Consider the following 27812-nt stretch of genomic DNA (forward strand, 5'->3'; position numbering starts at 1 on the left):
TTCTTCTAAACTCCAATGAGTATAGGCCCAACCTGCTCAACCTTTCCTCAAGACAACCCCTTCAACTCCGGAATCAACCTCGTGAACCTTCCCTGAGCGGCCTCCAATGCAAGAATGAAAAATTGAAAGACTACAATATTAATGATAAAAAAACATTTAGCCCATCATTGCCCATTCCTTCCACAGACCATTGTGGACTCTACTTAGTCCACTCAATCTCCCGGAGGGGAGGGAAGCAAACCACCACAGATAAAGCTCTGTGAACTATCTCTCCAACTCCTGACCACGCTCCAGCCCCACCAAACCCCAAAGCAAAAGTCTAGAATACTAAAACAAATTAATAACCAACAATTACAGCACTGACCACCGATGGTCCCTGCAATGGATAAACCATGTTCTGTTTAGCTTCACCTTTTCATTCCTGTCACTGGTAAAAATAAAGTCACCAACGGTGCTCCCAGCTTCATCACTTGATTGACAAGAGCTTCCTCAGAAGTCCACAACACGGCCTATCCCATCTGAAGGAGGGGAACAGCTGCTTCTACCTGGAGGTTTTTATCCCCCAGGAGGTGAACACTTGTCATTAATAGTGCCCACCTCACCTCAGCGATCTGCGGATTTGTACTCAGCGTGGAAGTAGAAGGCAGTTCACCCTCGAACAACTGACTAACCCAGGCTCACAGAGGCTGAACCTGAGGAGGCCCGAACTCCGATCATGGCAGGCAGCCATCAAGCAAGAGAGCCACAGGCCCCCAGCACCAGCATACACTAGAGTCGTGGGCATTGCGTACCAGCGCGCCCCAGATAGAGTGGCCTCCTCTAACCAGACCACCACCTGATCCCAATGCTGCTGCTTCCAATCACAACCAGAGTCCCTGCCCCCTCGTGCCTCTAACTCAGCCACTGATGCTGCTATCTCTCTTCAATAGATAATGTGCAAATCCTGCTTCAACAAGGAGCAAAGGGATATCAGCCTGGCACTAAGGTAGAAAGAAATGATAATGGGCTGGATTTTGATAATGGAGGCGTGTAGGAGGCGGGACTCCCACTTTTGGGGTTGTAGTCCCGCCTCCATCAAGTTGTGGCCAACCCACTCAATTTTCCCTTAATTGACCTTGTTGAGTCCGCCCAGCAGGCTCAGCAGGCCAATTAAGGGTCACCCGGCAACAGGTGACGTCACAGGTTGACATTTCATCTGTCAAGAGCTTTTGACAGATGAAATATCAGCATTTGACAGCTCTTTGAAGCTGTCAGACACTGACAATCTGTACACCAAGTTAATTCCTTCCTCTCAGGCTGATTTAGAGATCTCTCCAGAACAGAAAGCTGAATGCTGGAACTTTTGACAGCTCGCGGCCATTCTGCTTTCTGTGCCGGTGAGATGAGGGACTCCCGAGACCTGAAGGAAGGAAGCCTGTAAAGGAAAGTAAAACTTCTTTAAATACTTTACACACACCAAACACACTTACCTCTGCACCCATGCACCCATCACTCACCTGAACACCGGACATCTCAAACTCTCCAAGCCCTTCAGCCCGACGGCCCGCCTCGCTAACTTGGCGTGGTTTGGAGCCGTCGGGAATCCCACACTTCAGGGCTAAAAATAGGGATTAGGCTAAAAACTGCCTAACTACCTGTTAACAGGCAGTTAATTGGCACTAATCCCCTTCCCGCCTCGGGGAGGCGGCTCCCAGCACTTGTTGGGTATCCGCCTTCTTTGAAACTGGCATGGAGGCGGGTTGGGGGCGGGATGGGTTCATGCCCCCCGATTTCGCGATTTTAAACCCCCCACACGCCTCCAATCCCGCCTCCACGGCCCAATGAAAATCCTGCCCAATGTCTGAATTCTGTCCATCGACGTATTAGACAGTTTCATTAGGCCTTTTCTCATTCCTATCTTCCTCAGTCATTTTCCAGAGCTACAGACAATGAACGAGAGAGGAAGAGAGACCAGAAAACAATGAGATGCAATGAGATAGAGAAGCAGACTGCACAAAGGAGAGAGAAAAGAAAACTAACATCGCGCAGGACATGTTTGGCAATGTTTAGGGAAATTAGTCACTGGATTTAAGAGATTTCCTTTGACAATCTCTGGAAAATGCTTTTGAAATTTCAAAAAGGGATTTTTTTTTATTTTTTTTTTAATTTGGAGGGAGTTCCAGGATTTTGACCCAGCGACGATGAAGGATCGGCGATATACTTCCAAGTCAGGATGGTGTGTGACTTGGAGGGGAAATTGGAGGTGGTGGTGTTCCCATGCGCCTGCTGCCCTTGTCCTTCTAGGTGGAAGAGGTCGCGGGTTTGGGAGGTGCTGCCGAAGAAGCCTTGGTGAGTTGCTGCAGCGCATACTATCTAAAAGAATCATTTTAAGTTAAGTGACTTTCTTTATCAACATTTTACACTATCACCTTTCTCCTTTTTGAACCTTAAATGCAACTGATATATTTTTAAAAGGCGGATTCCTTTAACGCATATGGAAAAGGGCTTTGCAAGTAGGACCATAACATTACTAAGCATATAATTGGTTACAGAAATGACATTCCATGACCACGCCTCATTTTAAGCGGGCACCCCTAAGCTGTGTCTGATTAATCCTCACACACCGAACAATTTTCTACCACAACTCTCCTCGTTCTCAGCGAGCTCAACACAGCTCCGCATTGCTGCCAATAATGAGTAAACAAAACAATACAAATATCTCGTTTTAACCATTCGAGCGTTTAAGCTAAGATTATCATTTTGATTTTAAATATTCCACTCACTACGTGCTTTGGACAAGTGCACTTTAGTTATCTATTCGCTGGCACTGTGCTTTACTGCGCCCTGCTCCAGATCAGTATCTGAAACATTAAGGAAATCGTAATAGATGCGACCATAACAAAATACCTCATAGATGTGGTATCTTCAGGAATAAATGATCATGAAATGTGCTTCCCACACTGGTTAAAGGGTCTCGCAGGGCACTTTACCAGGTTTACATGAGGTGGAGGAGGGGAATGCTGTGATAGGATAGAAATGCCTGGGGTCACTGATCATATCTGGTACCGCAAATTATCTTTTAATCAGTTTGAATAATAAAGATAAAAGAAAACTATACAGATCAGGCATGTTTCACATTTAATTCTGGTTCCCAAGCGCCTTTCACAACCACCGGATGTCTCAAAGCGCTTTACAGCCAATGAAGTACTTTTGGAGTGTAGTCACTGTTGTAATGTGGGAAACGCGGCAGCCAATATGCGCACAGCAAGCTCCCACAAACAGCAATGTGATAATGACCAGATAATCTGTTTTTGTTATGTTGGTTGAGGGAGAAATATTGGCCCCAGGACACCGGGGAGAACTCCCCCTGCTCTTCTTCGAAATAGTGCCCATGGGGATCTTTTACATCCACCCGAGAGGGCAGATGGGGCCTCGGTTTAACGTCTCATCTGAAAGACGGCACCTCCAATAGTGCAGCGCTCCCTCAGCACTGCACTGGAGTGTCAGCCTAGCTTTATGTGCTCAAGCCCCTGGAGTGGGACTGTGAACCCACAACCTATGGAGTTAAAGTCTATTCCCAACAAGTTTGAAGTCAATCTTTGCACTGAAAAAAAATTAAATTATCCAATAATTTGAATTAAGCAATGTAAATAACTCAGCAAAGTGGGAACTTATAACAATAACTTCTTGTACTTATACAGCACCTTTCACATAGAAAAATGTCGCAAAGCACGTCACAAGAGGTGGAAGCAGAAAATGGACGGAAAGTCAAAAGGCGGCAATATTAGGAGTGGTGACCAGAAGCTTCCTCAAAGGGGTGGGTTTTAAGGAGGGTCAAAGGACAAGTTGGAGCTGGAGCGTTGGAGAGGTTCAGGGAGCAAATTCCAAAGCATGGTATCTGACGTAATAAAACTCACTACGCACTTAGTTCGAGCATAAAGCAAGGATTTAATCAACTTGTTTCAGAACATGGAGGTCTAGTTGTACTTCACTAGTTCCTGTCTTACAAAATGTCCCTGGAAAAGCTGGGCCCACGCCCGAGTATTTATACTCCTTGGACGGCGCCACTAGCTGGCCGTCCAGTGTTATTTCATGAGTCATTTCTTCCTGATGATGAGATTTATAACAGTGTCCTTCAGCTGCCAATGGTGAGGACGAGGGATGCACAAGAGGCCAGAGGAGTGCAGAGTTTGGGGGGTGGGGGGGGTTGCAAGGCTGCTGGACATAACAGAGATTAAGAAGTAAGGCTATGCAGGGATTTAAACAACGGTGAGAATTTTTAATTTGAGGTGTTGGGAAACAACGCAGATCAGCAATGTCAGGAGTGATGGATGAGCAGGACTTGGTACAGGACAGGATACAGGCAGCAGAGTTTTGAACACTGAAGTTTACAAAGGGCGGACGATGGGAGGCTGATCGGGAGAGCATTGGAACGGTCAAACCTGGAAGTGGCAAAGGGATGGATAAGGGTTGTGGCAGCAGCTGGGCTGAGGTAGGAGCGGAAGTGGGCAATGTTCACTGAGGTGGAAGTAGGCAATCTTTGTGTTGGAGAAGACCTGTTATTGGAAGCTCAGCTTGGGGGTGAATACAATTTCAAGGTAGTTAACAGTCTTGTTCGTGCGTAAGGCAGTGGCTGGAGAGGGCGATGGAATCAGTGGCAAAGGTACAGTGTTTGTGGTGGGGGCTGGAGACAATGGCTCTAATTTTAACTCCCCCCCCCCCACCTGGTGGAAACCCGATGGAGAGGGGAGGCCAGTTAAAATGAGGGCAGCGACTATTTACCCCTCCGACCCCACTGTCTCCCCACCATGTCCTGATGTTAAATTGCTCTTTTGAGCAGGTAAGCAGGGACACCTACAGGACGACAGCGGGGTCCTTCTTTAAATACGCAGTTGGGACCAATGACATAATCGGGCGCTGAACTGCGATTTTATCTGGAGACCCGAGCGGGGAAGCAGTGACAGCTTCCCCATCAGACCAGACCTGCCGGGAGGTGGATCATAGGCCAGAAGAGGCACAGGCAGACAGGACTTTAATTTTTTTTAAGATGTCCTTGTGGACCAGGAGGAGGAGCAGGAGGAAGAGCAAGAGGAGGAGCAGGAGGAGGAGGAGGAAGGAGGACCAGGAGGAGGAGGTGGAGGAAGGAGGACCAGGAGGAGGAGGAGGAGCAGGAGGAGGAGGAGGAGGACCAGGAGGAGGAGGAGGTGGAGGAAGGAGGACCAGGAGGAGGAGGAGGAGCAGGAGGAGGACCAGGAGGAGGAGGAGGTGGAGGAAGGAGGACCAGGAGGAGGAGGAGGAGGAGGGAGGACCAGGAGGAGGAGGAGGAGGAGGACCAGGAGGAGGTGGAGGAAGGAGGACCAGGAGGAGGAGGAGGTGGAGGAAGGAGGACCAGGAGGAGGAGGAGGTGGAGGAAGGAGGACCAGGAGGAGGAGGAGGAGAGGGAGGAGGACCAGGAGGAGGAGGAGGAGGAGGAGGAGGAGGAGGAGGAGGGAGGAGGAAGGAGGAGGGAGGAGCGAGGAGGAGGGAGGAGCAGGGAGGAGGAAGAGGAAGAGGAGGGAGGAGGAGGAGGAGGGAGGACCAGGAAGAGGAGGGAGGAGGAGGAGGAAGGAGGACCAGGAGGAGGAGGAGGAGGAGGAGTGCTCCTCCAGGCCCTACAAAGAAGCCTTAGGCCTCCCTTGCCCCGGGTTGCCCCCCTCTTCCCCGATCGCATCCAGAGCCGCCCACTACCACTTATTTGACTGCCGGGGAATTGATCCCGCGTGTCCCCGGCTGCGGCCTCCTGTCACCAAATTCCCGCTCCCGCCCGCTGGTCAGGTACTGGATCTCGCTAGGCACCAAGAATATTTATGGAAATGAGGCCCGACCGGTAAGAGCATCCGGGCCTCCATTTTTCCGGGCTCCCCGGATACGCCGCCCATTTCGGGCCTCGAACGCACCATACACGTCGGCCCTTTAAAATCGGGGGCAATGGCTTTGGGTTTTCCCAACGTTTAGCCGAAGGGAATTGCAACTTATCCAAGGCTGGATTTTTGGCCAAGCAGTCTGATAAGACGGTAGTAGTGGAGGAGTTGAACCAAGCCAGGATAGTCCAACTGAGCTCGACAGAGAAGGGGAATGGTAGGGCTGGCCATGTCACTGGCTGCGGACAAGCGGGGAAGCACAAGGAAGGATAATGCATCATAGTCACAGTCATGGGGGATGTCAGTTATGACTGTTTCGGGCAGTTTTGGTATTGTGTCAGGGGTGGAGACTCAAGAGAAGGGAATCAAACAGGAAGTTGTGGGAAAGATGGGCACGGTTCTGGGAGGAGACAGTACATTCAAGGGCCTCGATTTTCATTGAGCCGTGGAGTCGGGATTGGAGGCATGTGGGGGGGGGGGGGGTTAAATTCCCGAAATCGGGGGTCCCGACCCCATCCCGCCCCCAACCCGCCTCCATGCCAATTTCAAAGGAGGTGGGTACCCACCCCGCACTGGGTAGTTAACAGGCAGTTTTTAGCCTAATCCCTATTTTTAAGCTTGAAGTGTGGGATTCCCGATGGCTCCAAACCACGCCAAGTTGGAGGAGTCGGGCCGTCAGGTTGAAGGGCTTGGAGGGGTCGAGATGTCGGTGTTCAGGTGAGTGATGTGTGCATGAGTGCAAAGGTAAGTGTGTTTGGTGTGCCTAAAGTGATTAAATAAGTTTTACATACATTTTCTTACCTTTTCAGCCTTCCTTCCTTTAGGTTCGGGGAGTCCCTCATCTCACCGGCACAGAAAGCAGAATGGCTGCGATCTGTCAAAAGTGACAGCCTGCAGCTTTCTGTGCCGGTGAGATTTCTAACTGAGTCTGTGGAGAAGGACTCATGTTAGAAGTAAGACTGTCAGTGTTTGACAGCTTCAAACAGCTGTGAAACACTGATATTTCATCTGTCAAAACACCTTAACAGATGAAATTGCAGTCTGTGACGTCACCTGTTGCCAGGTGGCCCTTAATTGGCCTGCTGAGCCCGCTGGGCGGGCTCAACAAGGTCAATCAAGTTGAAATCGCGTGGATTGGCCGCATCTCGATGGAGGCGGGACTACAACCCCGAAAGTTGTAGTCCCGCCTCCTTCCCGGCTTCTGAATGAAAATCACCCCCAAGGACTTTGGAGAGCAATGGGGGGTTGGAGGTGGGGCGGCAGTTTGCAAGGATAGAGGAGCTGAAGGTGTTTTCTGAGGAGGGGTGATGACGGTGGTTTGGAAAGGGGGGGGGGGTGACAGCCCTCCAGGTGTTTCTGGACCCACAAAAAAAAATCACTTTCCTTTATGGAGTCACTTCCTCTTCGCCACCTGGTATGACCAGAGGGGAGTTCACACGGCCCACACGCCGCCCATTTGGAACTGAGCTGTCACCCATTTACACGCCTGCACTGTCACGGGGATGTAAAGGATCTAAAGGCAATATATGAACAGCAGGGGCGTTCTCCTGCCCATTATTTTTCCCACAATTATCACTAAACAGATTACCTCGTTGCTATTTGTGGGAGCTTGCTGTGCGCAAAAATTGGCTGCTGAATTTCCCTACATTTCATTACAAACCGTGACTGCACTTCAAAAGCACTTCATTGGCTGTGAAGCGCTTTGTGATGTCCTGAGGCTGTGAAAGGCGCTACAGAAATGCAAGTCTTTCTTTTCTTTTACTTTAAAGAGCCGTGTCAAACAGACTCAGTGAATAAGAAATGTTTGAAGGTAAGTTAATGAACTTCTGCATGGAACCATCAAGTGGTTAATAACCATCAAGTGGGTAGTAACCATCAAGTGGGTAGTAACCATCAAGTGGGTAGTAACCATCAAGTGGGTAGTAACCATCAAGTGGGTAATAACCATCAAGTGGGTAGTAACCATCAAGTGGGTAGTAACCATCAAGTAGTTAATAACCATCAAGTGGGTAGTAACCACCAAACATGTAGTATTCACCAATGTGAACTTGATGTTATGTAATCTGTTCGACAGTTGACAACAAACCACATGTCGCTGCAGCAAATTCTCTGTTTGATGGAGGGGCAGGAACAGCTACTTTGGGCTGTTGAGAATGGACATGGTCAGGACACAATGGGGGTAATCTTCACTTACAGTGGGGCGGAAAAGTGGGTCGGCAGCCCATTATTACACCCCAGAACACCCTGCCAGATTTTCCTATCCATTGATTTCGATGTATATTGACCTCAGTACAACGGGCGGTCAATCTAAGGACAGTTTTTCCCCCCCGTCGAAAGTGAAGATTACCCCCAATCTCTCCTTGGGCTCCTGTGCTACAGTGACGGCAACGTTTCTGTTCAAGTAATAGTCTTGGGTTACTTCCCACTGACAACCACATGTGCACAAACATTAGAGTCCTGTGCAAATGAAACACAAATGGTATCTTCAAGTCAATATTCTAACAGAGACTTTACATCCTCTTGATTTAAAAAGAGAATTAATATGTTGGATTTTCTGTCAAAACAAAAATGCGCTATATCACCAGTTCAGTTTGTATTAGCGTTTCACAGAGATCGGTAAGAAACTTGGGCCAATACAGACTGGATTCTGACACCTTCAGAACTGCTCCGAGAAATATGCTCATGAATTTCCTGTCAGTGTGGCCAGGGGTAGTCCTCTTAAGGAGGACCTGTCACCTTTCCCAGTGGCTCAGGCTCAGGCTCAGGTGACAGCACACTACGGTCTCGTACCAGCAGGTTTCGAAACAGCTTCTACCCCCAGGCCATAAGACTCATGAACGAATAATTTATTACTGTTGTCTTATTTATTATTACTGTATTTCTATTAGTATTTTTATCATTGCTATGCCATATTTATTCCAATGTTGGGAGGACTTGTAAAAATCAACATTTCATTGTGCAGTACATATGTCTGCTGCATACATGACAAATAAAATTGAATTGAATTGATATGGAAGTGAATTCTAAAGATGAAGGAGGTTCCAAGTTCGATCCCTGACCTTTGTGGAGCTAACTGATCTGAAGTGGTTTCCGATAGGGATGCTACAATTGGTATACTGCCCCTGGGAATGGAGGAAGGAATAAACATCAGATGGGGTGCCTGATGCCATTCGCTAACCAGTTGCTGGAAAGTGTTTGTGTGGCTGTCAGGGAGGACTGGATTGGGTTCAGTGGTAACGCCTCAACACAGAGTTACCAGGAACTGACAGCACAGAAACAGGCCATTCAGCCCAACTGAACTAGGCCGGTGTTTACACTCCTCATACTCTAATGATCTCTTCCCATTCTGCCCCTGTATCCCTGAGTGTCAGCTGTGGTTCAGTGGGTAGCACACTCGCCTCTTGAGTCAGAAGGTTGTGGGTTCACAGTCCCACTCCAGGGACTCGCGCACACAAAGCTAGGCTGACACTCCAGTGCAGTACTGAGGGAGTGCTGCACTGTCAGAGGTGCCGTCTTTCAGATGAGACGTTAAACCGAGGCCCCGTCTGCTCTCTCAGGTGGGCGTAAAAGATCCCCATGGGCACTATTTCGAAGAAGAGCAGGGGAGTTATCCCCGGTGTCCTGGGGCCAATATTTATCCCTCAACCAACATAACAAAAACAGATTATCGGGTCATTATCACATTGCTGTTTCTGGGAGCTTGCTGTGCACAAATTGGCTGCTGCGTTTCCCACATTACAACAATGACTCCACTTCAAAAGTACTTCATTGGCTGTAAAGCCCTTTGAGACGTCCGGTGGTTGTGAAAGGCGCTATATAAATGCAAGTCTTTCTTTCTATTCTCTTCTCCATCATGTATGCCCCAAGCCTCCCCTTAAACATTTCTAATCTCTCTGTCTCAACCACTCCACGTGGCAGCGAGTTCCACATTCTCACCACTCTGTGTAAAGAAATTCCTCCTAAATTCTTTGTTTGATCCATTAGTGGCTATGTTTTATTTATGCCCCTTTGTTCTGGACTCACCCGCAGTTTCTCCACATCCGCTCTATCGAATGAACACCTTCATAATTTTGAAGACCACGATCAGATGTACTCTTAGTTTTCCCTTTCCCAGCCTCCACAATCTTTCCCGAGAGTTACAAAGTCTCAGTTCTGGTAACATCCTTGTAAATCTTTTCTGCATTTTCCCCCCCGAGTGCTTCAATGTCCTTTCTGTAGTTTTGAGACCAGAACTGCGCACAGTACTCCATGTGGTCTAACCAAGGTTCTGCATAAATTTAACACTACCTCCTTTTTGTATTCTATTCCTCTACAAACAGTTCCCACCACTTATAAACACCCACAGTTATGGCAAGCAACCATACCAGACAATTAACGACAATCTTTTTCCATCACCATAGTAATCAATTACAAGGCGCGGCTTACTAAGTATTAGGCATGCTAGTTATTTCAGGCCATTCAGTAAGTTCTTCACACCTCGCAATTAGTTTAATTATTTACCCCTCTGTATCTACCATTTAAAGTCATAGGTTAAAAGGAATAAATTAACTGTGAAGGCAGGTTTCCTCGTCATTTGAAGTTTACTCAATTTGTACAAATCACACAAAAAGAGGTCGAAGCCGCCAGTGCCGCAGGTCAAACAGGCGAAGCTGCCGAAGCTGCCAGTGCCACGGGGTGAACAGCGGCAGTGGCGCACCACCATCAGAGTTCTTGAGCCTGCTGCTCGCCTTTGAAACACGGAAGTTTCGTGTCTCATTTAATAAGGCGGCGAGGCAAATATAATGGCCCAGAAATTCGGGTCTCCACAGGTGAGAACGCATGGGGTACTCACCCGTAAGCCCAATGGAAGTGCCGGTTTTGTGCATGCACTGCGCATGCGCGGGAAACCGGCACTTCCGTTCCCCTGAAAGAGGGGGTTAAGAGGTGGAACGCGTGCGCTGGAGAGGCTGCGTGTACGCCTGGAAGTTACGTTTTTTTTGCAGGTTTTCCCAGGAAGGTAAGTCTCCAGAAATTAGACATGTAAAAAGCAGTCGCAAGGCCTGCTTTTTACAAGGTAAGTGGTGAATTAATTAAAATTAAAACATTTTTTCCACAGGTTTATTATTTTTAAATACTTTAAAGAAAGGTAAGTTTATTTTTAGCCCCATTAGAAAATAAAATGATTTTTTTCAAAAATTTAAATTATTGTTTAAAATAGTTATTTCATGTAATTTATAGTTTATTTTAAAAATGTGATTTAAAAAAAAAAATTATTTGAAGACTTAGTGATGTTTTGGGGCTTATAGTATTTATAGGATTGACAGGTCTTCCTGTCAAACTTATGAATGAAGCATTCCCTGCTACCATTGGCTCTCCATGGCCCACGTGATCCCAGGGGACGCATCGAACTAACTGCGCCCCTGGGATACGCAAGCACTGCGCGCCGGCAGTTGGAGGAGGCCCAGGATCGCAATTCCATGGGGGCCCACAGCTCAACGGCCGGCGCGCAAGGTAAGTGCAGGTCGGAGGCTTGCACCCGCGGGAAGCCCCCGACCCGAATTTCTGGGCCATTAAAAACTCAAGTGTCAGCACTGTTTCTTGTCATTTATTTGATTCAGCCTCCAGTATGTCATATGCTGCTCCCTTTAACACACTTAGATTTACTTTGCAACTTTTAAGGATACCCTCCGAATCCTTTGGCGGGCGTCTGGGGCTATGACGGTTTTATGTCCAATGCTTATAGCGGGCAAATAGTGTTGACATCAACGTGCCCGCTATACTCCCTCCCTAACAGCACGGTGGGAGCACCTTCACCACACGGACTGCAGCGGTTCAAGAAGGCGGCTCGCCACCACCTTCTCAAGGGCAACTAGGGATGGGCAATAAATGCCGGCCTTGCCAGCGACGTCCAGATCCCATAAACGAATAAAAAAAGAATACTTTGTTTGCACTCTTTATGGCCATATCAACTTGTGTTGCTGCTTTTAGTGATTTATGTATCTGTATTTACAGCTCTCTCTGCTCCTCTACTCCAGTTAGTTTCTTGCCTAAGTGGTGGAGGCAGACTCAATCTTATCTTTCAAAAGGGAGTTGGAGAAGTATCTGAAAGAAAAACATTTGCAGGGCTACGGGGAAAGGGCGGGGGAGTGGGACTAGCCGAGAGTCAGCACGGGCTCGACGGGCCGAATGGCCTTCTTCTGTGCTGTAACCATTCTATGATTCTATTCTATGACCTCCTACCGAAATGAACCATCTCACAGTTCGCTATATTGAATTGCATTTGGCAGCTATCCGCCCACTCAGGAAGCCTGTTCATGTCTTTAGTATTTTGGTGCCATCTTCCACATTATAAGCTCTATCCCCAATTTGATATCATCTGCAAATTTTGACACTAGACCTTCAATATCTGAGTCCAAATCATTTGTGTAGGTATAGGACACCACTTTCCACCAGTCCGAGAAACTTCCCTTAACTCCTACCCTCTGTTTTCTGTTTTGTTCATGTTGTCATCTTTCAATTCATTCTGCTACCCCTGGCTCCACAAGCCTCGACCTTTGCCACGAGTCTCTTATGTGACACCTTATCAAAGTCCTTCTGAAAGTTCAAGTATAGCACATCCACCGCAATGTCCTTGTCTACTCTTTCTATTATTTCTTCAAAGAATTCAATAAGGTATGTTAAACATGACCTTCCTTTTAGAAATCCTTTTTTTTAAATTATATTCTCTGTCTCTAGATGTTTTATTATCTACTCTTTTAGCAAAGATTCTAGTATCTTTTCTACCACTAACATTAAGCCAACTTGTCCATAGTTCCCTGGATTAGTTCTCTCTCCCTTTTTGAAGATATGAATTACATTTGCCGTACGCCAATCCTCTGGCACTATTCCTTTTTCTACTGAATTTTTATATACCGTAAGGGTGCCAGTGCCTCTGCTATCTCCTCCTCAGATTCATTGAGTATCTCCGGGTGCAATCTATCTGGACCTGTGGTTTTGTCCTTCTTAAGTTTTGCTAGCTTGTCTAATATCTCCTTTTGTTTTATCATAACTGTTGTAATATCATTCTTGACTTCTTCTACTGTTATCATCTTCTCTTTGGTGGCCTCTTCAGTGAAAACTGAGACAAAGGGCGTGATCTTGCCAGCCCTGGGGAGGCAGGTTTGGATGCGGGACTGCCGGGAAAATGGCAGAATTTGGGGGGCGGGTGCCCATCCCGCCCCCAACCCACCTCCGGCCATTTTGCCAGGAGGCGATTAGCCGACCCGCGCCGGGTCCCGTCTCCTGGAGGCGGGAAGGGGATTTCAGCTACTTAACTGCCTGCTAACAGGTAGTTAACAGGCAGATAAGAGGATTATCCCCATTTTACCCACAAAAGTGCGGGCTTCCCGAAGGCTGCGAACCCCGCCAGGGTCACCGTGGCGAGCAGTGGGTCTGTGGGGGCCGGAGGGGTGCAAAGGTGCGCTGTGAAGGTAAGTGATGGGTGCAAGTGTGGAGAGGTGAGTATGTGAGGTAAGTGGAAAGTGATAGAAAATGTTTACTTACCTTTGTTTCTTCCTGCAGGCTTCAAGAGTTGGGGATGCGGAGAGTCTCGCATCTCACCGGCAGAAATGACAGATGGCTGCTGCATTCTCCAATGCAACATCCATCTAATTTCTGCTAAAGAAAGAGGTTTGATGAGTCTTGAATTCAAGAACTCATCAAACTAGAGAATGTCAGTGTTTGACAGCTTCACAGAGCTGTCAAACGATGACAATTCATCTGTCAAAAATTTTTGACAGATGAAACGTCATACACTGAAACCGGCTTTCCCTTAATTGGCCTGCTAAGCCCGCTGGGCGGGCTTAACAAGGTCAATCAAAGGAAAATAGCGTGGGTTGGCCAGAAGTTGATGGAGGCGGGACTAAAACCCGACAAGTGGGAGTCCCGCCTCCAAAAGCTCCCCATTGGCAAAATCCATCCCGAAGTATCCTTGTCATTTCAGTCTAATTTCCTGTGAGTTTATTTTGCCTTTAGTGGTCCTATCCCCATCTTAATCCTCCTTTTGGCACCTATGTGCTTATAGAATAGTTTACTGCTTACTTTCACATGATATTTTCATGTCAGATTTCCTCTTGGCTTTCCTAATTGTCTTTTGCACCTCTTTCCTAAGATCATATTCCCTTTTGTCATCCTCTCCTTTATTTTTTATGTACTTCACAGATGCCTTTAGATTCAATTTTATTTTCTCTTCATTTATCCATGGTGTTGCATTCTTGACTAGTTTATTCTTATTTTATCGTGGAATATATTTCCCCTGAACTCTATCTATGTCTCTTAAATATTGCCAACTGTTGGTCTAACTTAGTCAATATTTTCTCCAGTTAGCTCCAACCCCATTCCCTCATAGTTGGCTTTATTCCAATCTATAATGTTGGTCTTTGCACTATCTATATATCTCTCAATAATTACCTTAAACCTTATTATATTGCCATCACTAATCCCTAGCTGTTCTCCCACACTTACTTCTCCATCTCTTTGGTTCATTTCCCATGACTAGATCGAGCTGTACTTTGTCTCTTGTTGGGCTTCTTGCATGTTGGGCCAGAAATGAGCCCTGTAGACACTGTAACAAAAAACTCCATCGACATCTCCCCTTTTCACTTCCTCTTCCTTGCAACTTTATTTCGGGATAGTTGAAATCTCCCATGTTTATGATTGTGTTTTTTTACTCATTTCATAGATTTGGTAGGAAGAATAGAAAAGAAAAATATTATTTAAATGGAGAAAGACTACAGAATGCGGCGGTACAGAGGGATCTGGGTGTCCTCATACATGAAACACAGAAAGTTAACATGCAGGTGCAGCAAGTAATTAGGAAGGCAAATAGAATTTTGGCCTTTATTTCAAGGGGAATAGAGTATAAAAGTAGGGAAGTCTTGCTACAACTTTACAGGGCGCTGGTGAGACCACACCTGGAGTACTGCGTACAGTTTTGGTCCCCTTATTTAAGGAGGGATATACTTGCATTGGAGGCAGTTCAGAGAAGGTTCACGAGGTTGATTCCTGGGATGGAAGGGTTGACTTATGAGGAAAGGTTGAGCCTATACTCATTGGAGTTTAGAAGAATGAGAGGTGATCTTATTGAAACATATAAGATTCAGAGAGGGCTTGACAGGGTGGATGCTGAGCGGATGTTTCCCCTCGTGGGGGAATCTAGAACGAGGGGGCGTAGTCTCAGAATAAGGGGGCACCCATTTAAGACGGAGATGAGGAGGAATTTCTTCTCTCAGAAGGTCGTGAATCTTTGGAATTCTCTACCCCAGAGAGCTGTGGAGGCAGAGTCTTTGAATGTATTCAAGGCGGAGATAGACAGATATTTGAGCAACAGGGGAGTCAAGGGTTATGGGGAACGGGTGGGAAAGTGGAGTTGAGGCCAAAATCGGATCAGCCATGATCTTATTAAATGGCGGAGCAGGCTCGAGGGGCCGAATGGCCTGCTCCTATTTCTCATGTTCTTATATTTGCCAACATATTTCTCCAACTACTTCCTTTCCACTATTTGGTGGTCTGAAGTTTACCTCCAACAGTGTGGCTGATCCCTTCCTGAATCCATATGGATTGTTTCTATCGCTTTGTTAGTTATGTCCTTTCTTGCTACTGCCATCATGTCATGTCTAATTAACACAGCTACCCCACCACCTCCTCTTCTTGTTTTTCTATTTTTTTCTAAGTACATTACAGCCTGCAATATTTAACTGTCCTGTCTGCAGCCATGTTCCTGTATCCCTATTACATCTATTTCCTCGCTCCAACCAAATAACCTTGTCAAAGTTCACTGTCTGGACACACACACACGAAGAATAATGTTCTGGGTGAGAAACCAGAGGGCTGACTGCACGAGTCAACACCTTCAGAAGAGGAGGGAAGGAAGGAAGGAAAGAGAAGAGGTAGAAAATCAATTAAAAAAAGAGGCATTGACCTTAGGTTATTTTTGACTTGCAAGGCAGAAAACCGTGATATAAACAAATCACTCTCTCTGCACCATCCAACATAACGGCAGAATGCATGTCCCACAGGTAACTTTACAGTAATATATTTGAAGAGTATAAACAATACATATTTCCAGCCAGAAATACTTAGCGGTGCACGCGGAGACCAGTGCTACTAAAATGATCTCAGCAGACTCACCGTCGACTGCCACATCAACAGTACCATACTATCATTACTGAGAAGTTAAACTGTGGAGACTCGCCCTATCCAACAGGTCATCAACGCCCCTTTAAAGGTCACGTCACTGTTTTCATTCCCGCGTTCTCATGTGTGCAGCGAGTTGCAGTTTATCAACCAACATAGTCGGAGCATGGCAGTATGTGGGTGAAATTATGGAAAGAATAAACTTTGCATAGGGGTCCTCAATGAGTACAAATTAAATGATAATAATAGTGGTTACTGAAGTAATCAGATCAGTTACACCTTTACCTGTGCTTACACAGCTTCTAGTGCAATGATGCATATAACAATTCTGGTCTACTATTTTAATTATCACTGAATGTGACTGTAATTTTACACAGTATTAGAAATTTAGCAAAAGGAAAAAATCTAGAAAGTGTTTTTACATAATGACTAATGAGGTAATATAAACGGTGCTGTTATTAGCCAATATTTTTGAGTTCTCTAAGTCAGAGTTCTAAAAAAATGAATTTAAATAGTGCTTACCACGAGCCAGGTAAACAGAAATACTGCTCTGCTCTGATGATGCCACCTTCCATACCAATGCTTCCGACATGTCTTCCTTTTTCCTCAACCGAGGATTCCCCTCTACTGTGGTTGACACGGCCCTTGACCATGTCCGTTCTATTTCCCGCACTTCTGCTCTCACCCCTTCCCCTCCCTCCCGGAACCACGATAGGGTTCCCCTTGTCCTCACCTTTCACCCCACCAGCCTCCACATTCAACGGATCATCCTCCACCATTTCCGCCACCTCCAGCGTGATCCCACCACCAAACGCATCTTCCCCTCACCTCCCCTTTCAGCATTCCGAAGGGACCGCTCCCTCCGCGACACCCTGGTCCACTCCTCTATCACCCCCAACACCCCTTCCCCTGGCACCTTCCTGGGCAAGCGCAGGAGATGCAACACCTGCCCTTTTACCTCCTCCCTTCCCACTGTCCAGGGCCCCAAACACTCCTTCCAGGTGAAACAGCGATTTACTTGTACTTCTTGCAATCTAGTATACTGCATCCGCTGCTCACGATGCGGTCTCCTCTACATTGGGGAGACCAAACGCAGATTGGGCGACCGCTTTGCGGAACACCTCCGTTCAGTCCATAAGGGTGACCCCGAGCTTCCGGTCGCCTGTCACTTTAATTCACCGCCCCACTCCCACTCCGACCTCTCTGTCCTCGGCCTCTTGCACTGTTCCAATGAAGCTCAGCGTAAGCTCGAGGAACAGCACCTCATCTTTCGATTAGGCACTTTACAGCCTTCTGGACTCAACATCGAGTTCAACAATTTCAGACCATAACCTCGGCCCCTATCCTTTTTTTTCCATGTATTTATTTTTTTCTCTCTCTCACATGGCAGCTGTCGATCATTCTGCCAGTGCCATTTACACCTCATCTAGAGCCATCTTTTGTTTCTTAACTTGTCCCATTACCATCTCCTTTTGCCTTGCACCATCATCCCTTTTGTCATTTAATCTTTCCTGCCTTCCACCCTATCACAGACCTTCCCTTTTGTTCTTTCCCCCCCTCCCCCCCTTTCCCGGCCCCTACACTTGCTTAAAAACCTGTTCCATCTCCAGCTTTTTCCAGTTCTGACGAAGGGTCATCGACCTGAAACGTTAACTCTGTTTCTCGCTCCACAGATGCTGCCTGACCTGCTGAGTATCTCCAGCACTTTGTTTTTATATTAAACAGAAATACTAATTGAAGGTTAATGTTCCTGACATTTTAATAATTAGATTAATTAATTTATTTAGAATGTATTTATTTAGAGTTTAGCAATTTATTTAGAATTGATGTCATTGAAATGAATCGAGGGTATCTGATCAGCCAGCACTTCCAGTACTTGGCTAACATATTTTTGATGTTCTAGCCAAACTAGCTATACAAAAAAGATTCCGCAGGTCAAATATTGTTAACAGAAATCACAGTACAAATGATGGGCCAAAAGTAGAAAATTTAGAGCGATGGTTATCTGTACTGCTTTTCTTTAGTTAGCTGACACTGTTTTTTTCCCAGAAGTTAGAGCAGGATCCCTTAGCAACCTATCAATATTTGCAGGGCGCTGCCACACAGGAAAGTTTGAGCTAAAATCAGAGATTCGATTTAGAAACCAGTGTTATTTTCCCACCTGCCATACAAATTTCAGAATATGCATCCTTCACTTATATTCCCACCGTCCCCCTAGTTGTTGTTTCTCAAAGCATCTCCAACTTTAAACCCTAATGAAAGCCTTGCTAGACTTTAATATCAGGTTATCACTCCACAGTCCCAATCATGAATAAACTGAAGAGTTGTGCAATGCGATGTTAATTCCTTGCAAAAAGCTAATTGTGTGTCTAACTCGAAGGAAGGGGGCGGGAGGGAAATAAAGTGAGAAAAGAACAAGAAAATATTTGAAGTCTTAAGTAAAAAATTAAGATAGCAGAGGGAATGAACAAGAAGGGGGAAAAAATCCTTACTGTCACACGCCAAAACTGAAAGCACAGTGGCCTTTTTTGGCTGACATGTACCGCATCTTGCAGTTGATCTCATTTAAGTGTCAGTGAAACGTTGCCCGGGGTTGATATTCTTCACGGGAGTGTATAAAACCAACCGTGTCACAGGATCAGCAGACGAGTGATCAAAAGACAGGGTCACACCAATGCAAGTTGCTGAATCCTCAGCTCCCCCTCTCCCTTCACCTGCTTCTCCTGACTCAGGGAGTTTAGAGGGATGGCGGCCAACGCCTAGCAGGTTTCGAGTTTCACCCCGGACAAGTGTCTCCACGCCATGTTTCCTGCAAAGTCTCCTCGTTGAAACTAAACAAGAAAACTCTGGCCAAAAGTTAAGAAATCCCGTTGTGCCGCGGGGAAATGTTGCTCTGATTTTAACATCACTGCAATGCCGCAAAACTTGTGACTATAGAATAGGTTAAAAAGGGAAGGGAGAGAGTTCCTTGAACATTATACAGACTCCCCCCACCCCACCGAGCTGGCTGTGGTCTCGCCTTTGGGACAGCAGGTGTTGAACAGGCTGCCCGTCCTGTCCCTGTCCCTCCGGCCATTCTCTGCTGGTCACCCCTGGCTCCCCTCAGTCCCTCCGACCACTCGCTGCTGGTCACCCCAGGCTCCCCTCAGACCCTCTGGCCACTCTCTGCTGGTCACCCCAGGCTCCCCTCTGGCCACTCACTGCTGGTCACCCCAGGCTCCCCTCTGGCCACTCACTGCTGGTCACCCCAGGCTCCCCTCTGGCCACTCACTGCTGGTCACCCCAGGCTGTTCTCAGACCCTCCGGCCACTCTCTGCTGGTCACCCCAGGCTCCCCTCTGGCCACTCACTGCTGGTCACCCCAGGCTGTTCTCAGACCCTCCGGCCACTCTCTGCTGGTCACCCCAGACTCCCCTCAGACCCTCCGGCCACTCTCTGCTGGTCACCCCAGACTCCCCTCAGACCCTCCGGCCACGCTCTGCTGGTCACCCCAGGCTCCCCTCAGACCCTCCGGCCACTCTCTGCTGGTCACCCCAGGCTCCTCTCAGACCCTCTGGCCACTCTCTGCTGGTCACCCCAGATTCCCCTCAGACACTCCGGCCACTCTCTGCTGGTCACCCCAGGCTCCCCTCTGGCCTCTCTCTGCTGGTCACCCCAGACTCCCCTCAGACCCTCCGGCCACTCTCTGCTGGTCACCCCAGGCTCCCCTCTGGCCTCTTTCTGCTGGTCACCCCAGACTCCCCTCAGACCCTCCGGCCTCTCTCTGCTGGTCACCCCAGATTCCCCTCAGACCCTCTGCTGGTCACCCCAGATTCCCCTCAGATCCTGCAGCCACTCTCTGCTGGTCACCCCAGATTCCCCTCAGACCCTCTGCTGGTCACCCCAGATTCCCCTCAGATCCTGCGGCCACTCTCTGCTGGTCACCCCAGATTCCCCTCAGATCCTCCGACCTCTCTCTGCTGGTCACCCCAGGCTCCCTTCAGACCCTTTCCCTCTCCCCAACAAAGTCTCAGTGAACATACAAAGAATTAAACAACATTTACTGCAACTTGGCGCGGAAATGTGTCCCTTAAAAAACTCACAGACGTTTCCTCCCCCCTACCCCCAGTATCGATCTTTGCTGACTCTTCGACCTGGCCACAATCAGTAAAGATTGTAACTTAACACATTTGTTTTTAAAGCGACCTTAACAAATCAAATGAAAATGTTATTCCCGGGGGTGCTGATGCACTCCGGCCGCCACCAGTCGAGGTTCTGCTGTAAATATATTTTCTTCGAGGGGGATTCTCCCGATCGGCCGCCGCAACATCGGCGGAAAATCAACGGAAATGCCGTCTATCCCGGGTTTGCGCCGAAGTTACAGCGGGCCGAGCGGTCTGGCCGCCAGTAACCCTGCATTAATAACAACTGGGAATACTCAGCATGGTGGAGAGAGAGACAGAGTCACCACTTGAGGTCAGTGACCCCGGCCCAGATCCAGAGACTCTCTCTACAGGTGCTGCCTGACCCGCTGAGCGCTCCCAGCATCTTCTGCTGTTGTTTGTGATTTCCAGCATCCGCACTATTTTGCTATCGTATTAATAAAACACCGCCTGCAAAAAATGGGTTTTGCTAAAAAAAAATCACCAACCCAGACTGTCCCCCCGCCCCGCCCCGCCCCCGGGAGCTGCTGCTGGAGCCGGGCCCAGGTTTACTTTGACAGGTGCACCGCATTCCGGCACATGCAGCGCCCAGACCGCGCAGCTCAGCTCAGCTCAGCTCACTCCCAATCTCACTCACACCCAAACTCACTCACACCCAATCTCACACTCACTCCCAAACTCACTCACTCCCAATCTCACACTCACTCACTCCCAATCTCACTCACTCCCAATCTCACACTCACTCCCAATCCCAATCTCACTCCCAATCTCACACTCACTCACTCCCAATCTTACACTCACTCACTCCCAATCTCTCACTCACTCACTCCCAATCTCTCACTCACTCACTCCCAATCTCACACTCACTCCCAAACTCACTCACTCCCAATCTCACACTCACTCCCAATCTCACTCACTCACTCCCAAACTCACACTCACTCCCAATCTCGCTCACTCCCAATCTCTCACACTCCCAATCTCACACTCACTCCCAATCTCACACTCACTCCCACTCCCAATCTCGCTCACTCCCAAACTCACTCACTCCCAATCTCAATCTCACCTCACTCCCAATCTCACACTTTTACTCCCAATCTCACTCACTCACACTCCCTCACTCACTCTCACTCACAATCTCTCACATTCCCTCATTCTCACTCACACTCTCAATTCACTCAGACACTCACTCTCAGAATGGGCGGAAAGTCCAGCTCACAAGCGGCTCCTTTAAGCGGAGCGACCCCTCCTCCTCCTCCTCCTCCTCCCCACACTCACTCTCTCTCACTCACACTCACACTCACTCACTCTCTCACGGCACTGGTCGGCGCCGCTCTCTCCAGGACTCTCCAGGCCAAGGCTGAGCTGGAGCTGTGCTGACAGCCCCAGGACAGAGATCGTTTTCACTCACTTGTCGTGTTCTTGTGTCATCCTCTCCCCCCCGCACACACGGTCGGGTCGGGTCGGTCCAACTGGACTTTCTAGTTGAGCCAACCTGTAGCTAAACCCGAACTGCCGGCGTCTCCGCTCAGCGAGGGAGCAAAACGGGTTTTTCTGAAATGTTTTTGTTTCCTCTCCGTCTCCTCGCCCAGTCGTGTTGCAGCGATTCAGGTGTACAGTGAATTGCGGGTTTCAATGCGATTGGACTGTCGCAGTGTTTCCCCCTCCTGATCTGATGGCTGATGTGATTGGACATGCTAATGGCTCCAGGTAGGCTGGGTGTGAGCTCAGATCTGCGCGGCAACCTGTGCCCGCTTTAACCTGTTGGATCTGTTAAATTCACTCATAACCAGAGCTGCATTGAGAATTCTTGGGGAACCAGGGACATTCTGGGCCCCCTCCAACCATTAAAAATGAAAGAACTTGCATTTCTATAGCGCCTTTCACAACCTCAGGACGTCCCAAAGCGCTTTACAAGCCAATCAAGTTCTTTTGGAATGTAGTCACTGTTGTAATGTAGGAAATCCTGCAGACAATTTGCGCACAGCAAGCTCCCACAGACAGCACTGTAACAATGACCAGATTAAACTCTTTTAGTTGACTGAGGGATACATATCGGCCAGAACTCCCCCGCTCTTACATAAGAACATAAGAAATAGGAGCAGGAGTAGGCCAATCGGCCCCTCGAGCCTGCTCCGCCATTCAATAAGATCATGGCTGACCTGATCCTAACCGCTAATCTACTATCACAGAACCATCTCCTGAATCTAACAGAATTAGACACACGAAATAGGAGCAGGATCAGGCTACACGGCCCCTGGGCCCACTCCGCTACCCACAGGGCCATGACCGATCCGAACCTAGACTCATGTCCAAATTCCTGCCCACTCCCCGTAACCCTTAATTCCCTTTACTTCTAGGAAACTGTCTATTTCTGTTTTAAATTTATGTAATGATGTAGCTTCTACAGCTTTTTGGGGCAGCATATTCCATGGACCTACCACCCTTCTCGCAACGGTGGCCATGGAATCTTTCACGTCCACCTGAGAGGGGCAGACGGGGCCTCGGTTTAACGTCTCATCCGAAAGACGGCACCTCCGACAGTGCAGCGCTCCCTCAGCACGGTAGTAAAATACAAGAAGAAAGAGGCTTGTGGAATGTTTACACACTGCATTAACATCACAATAAACTACGCTTAGTTGAAACTGTTTATTTGCATGCGCCCCACAGGACTGTGGCTTAATCCACCCCTGCTCGTGACGATGGTTTTAGGCTTGAATTTCGCATTGTGTTCAGAGCCAAAGTGATGTAGAAGTTGAAGGAAATCCTTTGAACATTGAACTAAAGTTCTGCAAAGCATACCAGCAAGAAGCAAAAAAAAAGGTTGACGAGTGGAAAGTGCAATCAGTGCTCAACAAACGTCTTCTTTCTGTAATAACAACAGAAAACGCTGGAAAAACTCAGCAGGCCAGGCAACATCCGTGGAGAGAGAAACCGAGTCAATGTTTCAGGTCAAAGACCCTTCGTCAGAACTGAGAAAAAAGCAGAAAATGAAACAGATTAAGAAGCAAGTTTGGGGGGTGGGAAATGGGGGAGGGGGATGAAAGAACAAAAGGGAAGGTCTGGGAGGTGAAGAGACATTAAGAGATATTCAAGGCGAGACGAGATGGTAATAGGACAAGTAAAGTTTTTTGGGGGGAGGGGTAAACAGGACCTAATCCTGAAGTTCTAGAACTTATGTCTAATATATGTTTAAGTGCCAGGTTAGCTTAGGCTGTATGACAATGATGATTGACAAAAAATAATGATCTGTGTGAAGTTCGTAATAAAGATGTGGAGCGACGGGTGAAAATAGAGGATGGTGCAATTTGCTTCACATGAAGAATATTGTACGAGATATTTCAGTGTTATCAAAAAAGGGGCTTTATTGTATTTTCCATTTACAAAATGCTCATTTGTTTTTATTCCAAAATAATTTTATGAACTTGCATAAGGTAGATAATGGTAAGGAAGACCCAATGAGGAAAACATATAATAACGGACACAAAGCGAGGAAATATAATGGCTCTATAATGGCAAAATAAAAAGTTACTTTGTAATATCTATACTCCTGGTTAATTGTCCATTTACTGTAAATAAAAGTTTTTTAAATCAAGGGAACTCTTCTAACATTCATACATTCATAACCAACAAACCAATATAAACGGGCCAATTTTATAAATGCATACTTTCAGCGAGGTTTCCTGCAGACAATACATTTTGTAAAATCAGCCCTAAAGTGCCCGTTAACCAAAAATATAATACAGTATAGTCAGCATGGATTTCAAAAGGGAAAGTCTTGCTTGACTAGCTTCATTGAATTCTTTGAAGAGGTAACAGAGAGAGTAGACAAGGGTAATGCTGTAGATGTACTTTATCTAGATTTCCAAAAGGCCTTTGATAAGGTGCCATATAATAGACTAATGAATAAGATCAGAACATGTGGAGTCAGGGGACAAGTAGCAGAATCGATAGCTAGCTGGCTTCAAGACAGAAAGCAGAGAGTGGGGTAAAGTGTAGCTATTCAGAGTGGTAAAAAGTGGAAAGTGGTGTCCCACAAAGATCAGTGCTGGAACCACTGTTGTGCACAATTTATATTAACAATTTAGACATTGGAATCAAAAACACAATTTCTAAATTTGCAGATGACACCAAATCAATACTAAGGAGGACTGCAACAAATTACAAGAAGACATTAATAAACTTGAAGAATGGGCATATAATTGGCAAATGAATTTCAACACAGTGTGACGTTTTACATTTTGGTAAGAAAAATAAGCAAGTCACATGTTACTTAGAAAATAAGAATCTAAATGGACTAGAGGAGCAAAGGGACCTGGGAGTACAAATACACAAATTACTAAAAGTACCAATGCAGGTTAATAAGGCCATAAAAAAAGCAAACCAAGCACTAGGGTTTATTTCTAGAGGGATAGAATTGAAAAGTAGGGAAGTTATGCTAAACCTGTATCGAACCTTGGTTAAACCACACTTGGAGTACTGCGTACAGTTCTGGTCGCCATATTATAAAAAGGATATAGAGGCACTGGAGAGGGTGCAAAAAAGATTTACAAGGATGATACCAGATGCGAGGTTATACCTATCAGGAAAGGATGAACAGGCTGGATCTCTTTTCTCTTGAAAGGAGAAGGCTGAGGGGTGACCTAATAGAGGTCTTTAAAATTCTGAAAGGTTTTGATACAGAGAGAGTGTTTCCAGTTGCAGGGAAACACAAAACTAGAGGCCATCAATATAAGATAGTCACCAAGAAATCAAATAGGGAATTCAGAAGAAACTTCTTTATCCAGAGAGTGGCGAGAATGTGGGACTCGCTACCACAGGCAGTGGTTGAAGCGAATAGTATCGATGCATTTAAGGGAAGGCTGGACAAGCATATGAGGGAGAAGGGAATAGAGGGTTACGCTGATAGATTTAGATGAGGAAAGACGGGAGGAGGCTCGAGTGGAGCATAAACGCCGGCATGGACTGGTTGGGCCGAATGGCTTGTTTCTGTGCCGTATATCCGATGTAATCCTATGCCAACTATGTTAAGAACAGATTATTAATTGAATGTATTTTATCAATATTAATGGATCTCTCCGTAGCACTTCTTCACACAAACTGTCGTGGAAATCTGCAACGCTCTCCAGAAAAAGCTGTTGAGGTTAGGCCAGTTGAAAATTTCAAAACTGGGATTGATAGATTTTTGTTGGGCAAGGGTATGTAACCAAGGTGGAGAGATGGAGTTACAATACAGATCAGCCATGATCTAACTGAATGGCGGGACAGGCTCAAGGGGTGGGATGGCCTACTGCTGTTCCTATGATCCTCGAGAGCCAGCACAGGACCAATGGACTGAATGGCATCCTTCTTTGTTGTAAAATACTATGATTCTATATAATTCCTCTCATCTTCCTATCAGTTATGTTAAAGAAAGACTTGCATTTATATAGCACCTTTCTTGACCACCGGACGTCTCAAAGCGCTTTACAGTCAATTAAGTACTTTTTGAAGTGGAGTCACTGTTGTAATGTAGGAAATGTGGCAGCCAATTTGCGCATAGCAAGCTCCCACTAACAACAATGTGATAATGACCAGATAATATGTTTCGGTTTTGTTGGTTGAGGGAGAAATATTGGCCCAGGACACCGGGGATAACTCCCCTGCTCTTCTTCGAAATAGTGCCATGGAATCTTTTACATCCACCTGAGAGAGCAGACGGGGCCTCGGTTTAATGTCTCATCCGAAAGACAGCACCTCCGACAGTGCAGCACTCCCTCAGCACCGCACTGGAGTGTCAGCCTAGCTTTCTGTGCTCAAGTCCCTAGACTAGGACTTGAACCCACAACCTTCTGACTCAGAGGCGAGTGTGGTACCCACTGAGCCACAGCTGACAACGTTGTGGTTGATTTAGAGTTTTTCTTATCTGTCTAGTGAATGGAACTAATTTTTGATTGGTTTCAACTGACTAAATGCAAACCAATTAGTATGGTTAACTTGTGAAGGAATAAGTCATAGAACCTATTCAGAAAAATCCACTGTCTCATGAAAGACTTCTAGCCTTATTGAAACATGACAAACTGGGTCTGGAAATCCAGAAACCTAACGATGAAAAAGCTGTGAAAGCATTCTGGCTATAGAGATAAGATAGTCATTGACACTGAATCAATAACCTTATTGAAACAGAAGGTTAAAGGCTCCGGTAGTCTGAACCTTTCAGAATGAAACAATGGTTCACCCTGGATAAGGTGTTCTAATTTACACTTCGTAAAGAAGCACATAAAAGTAAGACACATCTGCCTTCGTAAAAATGACATCTAGTAAAAAAACACACCTGCCGTAACACTGTTTTTTATGGTATACTTAGAACACCTAGAGAGGAGACATAATTCTGTAATGCTACCAGCTGAGGTGACTGTAAGAATTGCAGGGGTCAGCAGAAAAATGACTAGAGATAACTAGCTTACATCAGCAGAAAACCTTAAAGGAAAACTGGAAAAGGGTATAAATATTGAACTCTCAAATGGGATAGTAGACTCGCTTTAAAGGGGCAAAATGATTCTCGGCTTCAGAGGCGGCTCTGTAAGTCTCCAACTCTTTGTACCTCGGGGATCAAAGGTATATGATTTTGGTAGATATCCTGAGTAGAACTTTAAGAACTATAAAACTGTAGCAAAGTTAAGATTTGAGAGTAAGGTTCTCTGATAATAAGATTGTAAGCTTTCTCTTTTTGGAACTGTTAATGTTGCGATTGACTCACTGACTATAAATTACATGTCGGTTCTTTAATAAATCTATATATTTTTAGAATTGTCTCACATAAGACTTCTGTATCAAAAACTTGCGAACTCAATCTCTGTACACTCTTTGGTGAGGAGTTGCAGAATTCTGGGGGAGTTTTCCGGACCCTCATAATATCCGGGACGTTACAGTCTAGCTAAACTTATTAAAAGTGCTATCTGGAGGACGGTAACATTCTCAGGTTGTTCCTTGCCTTTAGGGAGAGATAGTCCAGACCTTTAGACCCAGTTAAGCGCCTTTAGGATTTGGCTACCTAAAACTTTAGTTGAAAGTGAATGTCTGAGGAATATGCCTGATCCAGGGTAGCCCTAAAGGAGCTAGGACTACTAATTATCCCTTCAAACTTAGTGGTTATTTGAATCAATCACTATTTTTTTTTGCGCTATGGGAGATGTAATGTCACTACAGATGCAAGACATTTAATTATATACAAAGACTGCTCCGACTTAAAACAATTTTATCAACATTGTGTTCATTATAATACACACTAATACAGATATCTGTATGAGTTAACGTAGCTATTTGCTTTATGTAAACAATACATTTTGAGACTCGTAAAATTTCTTTGATTGCGTAAGTGTTTTTTGAATATGAATGCATTAGATGGGAATCTTAGATTTAATGACACAATAGAATTCAAAAGAATGAAGTAGAACCTGGTCTGGTGCTGGTCTCCCTAGATTCTTAATTTATTACCTCTCTAACACGAAGATACAAAGAAACAGAAAAATCAGTCAAGAGTCATTATTTTGCTGTATGGTGAGCCTTCCAACAACATATATACCATTCATTTATAGAGTCAAGTTTACAAAATATATGCATATAATGGCCCTGAATTCGCAGTTGGTGATGTAGCTAAGAAG

At 46.2% G+C, this 27812-nt stretch overlaps 1 protein-coding gene across 1 annotated transcript in view; it reads right to left on the minus strand.

Annotated features, from left to right (window-relative positions):
• grhl1 (grainyhead-like transcription factor 1) overlaps positions 1-21851 on the minus strand; it is a 126937-nt gene extending 105086 nt beyond the window's left edge. Inside the window, exon 1 of the mRNA XM_085996335.1 lies at positions 21581-21851. Coding sequence (XP_085852461.1) covers positions 21581-21600 — 20 coding nt within the window. The 5' untranslated portion in view covers positions 21601-21851. The remainder of the gene's footprint in view (positions 1-21580) is intronic.
• Between the last annotated feature and the right edge of the window lie 5961 nt (positions 21852-27812).

The sequence above is a fragment of the Somniosus microcephalus genome, chromosome 9, assembly GCF_052327205.1.
Source record: "Somniosus microcephalus isolate GS21.2 chromosome 9, FLI_Smic_1.0, whole genome shotgun sequence".
In the NCBI taxonomy this organism is placed as follows: Eukaryota; Metazoa; Chordata; class Chondrichthyes; order Squaliformes; family Somniosidae; genus Somniosus; species Somniosus microcephalus.